This window comes from Penaeus vannamei, chromosome 24, assembly GCF_042767895.1.
Source record: "Penaeus vannamei isolate JL-2024 chromosome 24, ASM4276789v1, whole genome shotgun sequence".
Taxonomy (NCBI): Eukaryota; Metazoa; Arthropoda; class Malacostraca; order Decapoda; family Penaeidae; genus Penaeus; species Penaeus vannamei.
Genome location: NC_091572.1, coordinates 32,975,937 through 32,980,871, shown reverse-complemented (window position 1 = coordinate 32,980,871; position 4,935 = coordinate 32,975,937). Strand labels below are relative to the sequence as shown.

General features: G+C 34.8%; 1 protein-coding gene across 1 annotated transcript in view; it reads left to right on the top strand.

Annotated features, from left to right (window-relative positions):
• Positions 1–425: 425 nt before the first annotated feature.
• LOC138866161 (uncharacterized) overlaps positions 426–4,935 on the top strand; it is an 11,434-nt gene continuing 6,924 nt past the window's right edge. Inside the window, exons 1-2 of the mRNA XM_070138088.1 lie at positions 426–459; positions 889–960. Coding sequence (XP_069994189.1) covers positions 426–459; positions 889–960 — 106 coding nt within the window. The remainder of the gene's footprint in view (positions 460–888; positions 961–4,935) is intronic.

Genomic DNA, 4,935 nt, shown 5'->3' with positions numbered 1-4,935 from the left:
CGAAACCCCCACACCCTCTCCCTCCCCAACCCCCACCCCACCTCCACCCCCACCCCCTCCCCACCCCCTCCCCCACCCCACCTCAACCCTCCTCCCTCCCCCACCCCTAACCTCCCCCTCCAACCCCACCCCAAACTCTAATCGCCCTCCCACCCCACCCCAAACTCTAACGCCCTCACGCCCCCCCTCCCACCACCCCACCCCAAACTCTCACGCCCTCACGCCCACTAATCGCCCCGCCCGCCCGTACGTATTCCCGCCCCTGAATACCTGTTAAGCCTAACTCGGGCACGACATTAAAGTATGACGGACGAGAGAGGCTGGCGGCGGCACCTGGCACTGGCCTCTCACTGCATCTTTAAGAACAGTGCCTCTTCGCTGTACTGGAGGGAGGCACTATAGCGGGGGGGGGGGGTGGAGGTGCCATGGAGCTGCCAGAGATCGTGTGGGGCAATGAGTGTGAAATTAGTGGATTGTATCTTATATTAAAGGAATTTATTGATGATCTTATTAAACTTTAAGAAAAAATAAATAGTTTGTCATAATGTAAGATGGATAAAAGAGAGTTAAATATCTGTACAAACGTTTTAAATTACGTGAATTCCAGCAGGAACGAATGAAAGACAATTTGCAGAGAGAAAAAAAAGGAGAATATAAATGAGTTTCCCCTTTCACACCTCTTCCATTTTCTGTTTCTCTTTCTCTTTCTTTTTTCTTTTTTAACTTTTTTTTATCTTCTTTTTTCTCTGTTTTAACGTTTTTTTTTATATCCTTTTTTTTTTCTTTGTTTCTTTTATTTATATTTTAACTTTGTTCACGCTAACGTTTGTCTTCCTTGTCACTCTTTTAAGCGTTTTAAGAGTGCCACATCTTCCGCGTGAAATACAGTGCCACATCTTACCTTGCTCGGACTCTTGGCTCTCCGGCAGGTGGTAATGATGGCACTTGCAGAGGCACCACGTTTGAATTTTTTTTCTTTTTCTATTTTCTTCTTTTTATTCTTCTTTTTTCTACGTTTGTATTTTATTCTGTTTTTCTTCTTTCTTACTTTAATTCTGTTTTTTTCCACTGTTTAATTCTTTTTCTTCTCTTCTTCTACCAATTATGATTTCTCTTTCTCTTTCTTTTCTTCTTCTCTGTTTTTCTTTTATTCATTTCTTTCCATTCTTCTTTTCTTCATTTTTTTCCATTTCCTTTCTTATACTGTCATTCCTTCTTCTTATTTCATTTTCATTCTTCTCTTCTCCACCACTATTTTCTTCTTCTTTTTCTTATCATCACTATTATCATTATCATTTTTGTCATTAATATTATCATCATCATCATCATCATCATCATCATCATCATCATCATCATCATCATCATCATCACCACCACCATCATCATCACCATCATCATCATCACCATCATCATCGTCATCATCATCACTATCATCGACATTATCATCATTATTCTCATCATTGTTCTCATTCTTGGTTCTTCTTCCTCTTCTTCTTCCTTTCCTCCTTCCCTTTCTCTAATTCCTTTATTATCTAATTTACAGCGCTGTCAACAGTCTTTTACGCGCTGTCGCCTCCTCCATTAATCTCAAGAAAAGAGAAAGATAAATGAATGAAGCAAATGAAAAAGGCGAGAGAGAAACGACAAGAAAATAACAAAAAAAGGGGAAAATATAAAGATAAATGAATAAAATAAATGAAAAAAACGACAATAAAAGAACAAAAAGGGAAAAGATAAAGATAAATTAATAAAATAAATGAAAAAAACGAGAGAGGAACGACAAGAAAAGAACAAAAAAGGAAGAAAAAGATAAATGAATAAAATAAAAGAAAAAAACGACAACAAACGAACAAAAAAAGTAACATAAAGAGAGATGAATAAAACAAATGAAAAAAAAGAGAGAGAAACGACAAGAAAAGAACAAAAAAAGGGAAAATATAAAGATAAATGAATAAAATGAATGAAAAAAGACAAGAAAAGAACAAAAAAAAGGAAATATAAAGAGAAATGAATAAAATAAATGAAAAATACGAGAGAGGAACGACAAGAAAGGAACAAAAAGGGAAAAGATAAAGATAGATGAATAAAACAAATGAAAAAACGACAAGAAAAGAACAAAAAAGAATTATAAAAAGAAATTAATAAAGCAAATGATAAAACGAGAGAGAAGCGACAAGAAAAGAACAAAAAGGGAAAAGATAAAGATAAATGAATAAAATAAATGAAAGAAACGACAAGAAAAGAACGAAAAAGCGAAAAGATAAAGATAAATGAATAAAACAAATGAAAAAAACGACAAGAAAATAACAAAAAAAAGAAATAAAAGAATTGAATAAAACAAGTGAAAAAATGAATAAAATAAATGAAAAAAAAACGAGTGAGAAACGACAAGAAAAGAACAAAAAAGGGAAAAGCGATAACGTGAATTCCTGCTGGAACAAATGAAAGGCAATTTGCAAAAGAAAAAAGAGGAAGAATATAAATGAGTTTCTCTTTCACACCTCTTCCATTTTCTTTTTCTTTTCCATTTTCTTTTTCTTTTTCTTTCTTCCTTTTTTCTGTTTTAACTTTTTTTTTATTTTCTTTTAATTTTTTTTTCTTTCTTTTTCTGTTTTAACTTTTTTTCTATTTTTTTCTTTCTTTTTCTGTTTTAACTTTTTCTTCTATTCTTTTTTTCTTTAATTTTCTTTTCTTTATTCCTCTTTCCTTGGCTCCTCATCGAGACGATAAGGGAAGAGGAGAAATGTACTTATTCATTTCCTCTTTTTCTTTTTTCTTTGTTCTTATTAACTATCATTTTCCATTCTTTTTTCTCTGCTTTTCTTCTATTCCTTTCTTCTTCTTCTACTTCTTCTTCTTCTTCTTCTTTTTCTTCTTCTTTTTCTTCTTCTTCTTCTTCTTCTTCTTCCCTACTCGATGGGGGGGTGGGGTGAAGAAAGAGAAGGAGGGAAAGAGGGTGGAGGAAAGGAGGGAGAGGGGAAGAAGGGAAGAAAGTTGAGAAGGAGGACGGGGGAAAGGTGGAGAGGAAGTAGTGAGGTAAGGAAAGACTGAGAGGGGAAAGGAGAAAGAGAGAGAGACAAACAGACAGAGGGAAGGAGGGAGAGAGAGAACGAGAGAGAGAGAGGGAGAGTTGGGGGAGGAGGGAGAGAGAACGAGAGAGAGAGAGGGAGGGTTGGGGAGGAGGGAGAGAGAACGAGAGAGAGATAGACACAGCTAAATAGAGAGAGAGAGTGGAGGGGGATAGATAACGGGAGAAAGAGAGTTGTCAGATCAATAGATAGATAAATAGATAATAATAGATAAACATAGAAAGAGTGATGAATAGACAGAAATATATATATATATATATATATATATATATATATATATATTTAGAGAGAGCGAGAGAGAGAGAGAGAGAGAGAGAGAGAGAGAGAGAGAGAGAGAGAGAGAGAGAGAGAGAGAGAGAGAGAGAGAGAGAGAGAGCGAGAGAGAGCGAGAGAGAGAGAGAGAGAGAGAGAGAGAGAGAGAGAGAGAGAGAGAGAGAGAGAGAGAGAGAGAGAGAGAGAGAGAGAGAGAGTGTGTGTGTGTGTATGTGAGAGAGAGAGAGAGAGAGTGAGAGAGAGAGAGAGAGAGCATACGCTAGACCCAAAAAAATAGATAAATAAAAGAAAGAAAGAAAGATAGTAAAAATAAAAAAGATAAGCCAGGTAATTAGCTTTATATCCATCTACTATATCTTTGATGCACGTCTTTGGTCTTAGAATATTTCTTATTATCATTATTAAATCCTCATTGACTTAAGATTTTTTGAGATTTTTTTTATTTTTTCATATGCGGCATTGTTGAAGCTCTTTATTTATTTATTTTGATAATAAGTTTTAAATAAACTAAGAAAAAAAAGTTGTTATTTCTGAGTTCCTTTTTGTTGTTTTTCAGGTTAATGGCTGTTGTCATTGTTGTTGTTGTTATTGCTATTGCTGTTGTTGTTGTTGTTATCATTGTTGTTGTTGTCATTGCTATTGTTGTTGTCATTGCTATTGTTGTTATCATTGTTGCTATCAATTCTGTTATCACATCTTATGAATACAGGGTAATCATCATGCACATCAGTCATCGTTATCTTCATTGACGTGATTACCACCATCTTCCAATCATCTCTATTCGTCTTTACCACCATTCGTTACCCATTCCTCACTCTGCACGTTCCAACTTCCTTTTTTTTTTTTTTTTTTAACCGCCTTTGTCAAATATCTTCGTCCTTTTTTCAACAAAGGTTGTGAAGCGGCGGAATGAACGCGAGAACATTTGAACATTATTTTGAGTGAATGTTTCTGCCGGATGTGAGGCAGCGGTGTTCTCAACGACACGAAATATTTTACAATGTAGATATGTGAATGTGAGAATATTAATTCGTGAATATGAAGAGGCTTTGTGTGTGTGTGTGTAAATACGTACATATATACATATTAATATCCATATGTACATGTATGTATGTGTGTATGTGAATGTCTGTATGTGTGTGTATATATATATATATATATATATATATATATATATATATATATATATATATATATATATATAGAGAGAGAGAGAGAGAGAGAGAGAGAGAGAGAGAGAGAGAGAGAGAGAGAGAGAGAGAAATGAAGACAGATAGATAGATAGAGATAGGTAGATAGATATAGACATAGACAAACATATACATATGTGCAAATATATATGTATGTATGTGTGCGTTTTACATACGTGTGTGTTCGCGTCAGTGTTCGTGTGTCTGGACAAACACTGATTCAAACACACGTCTTCATTTATCACAGTTCTTCATTCTTCATTTATTACCATTATTTTCTTTATTTATTACCATCATTTTCTTCATTTATCACAGTTCTTCATTCTACATTTATTATCATTATTTTCTTTATTTATTACCATCATTTTCTTCATTTATCACAG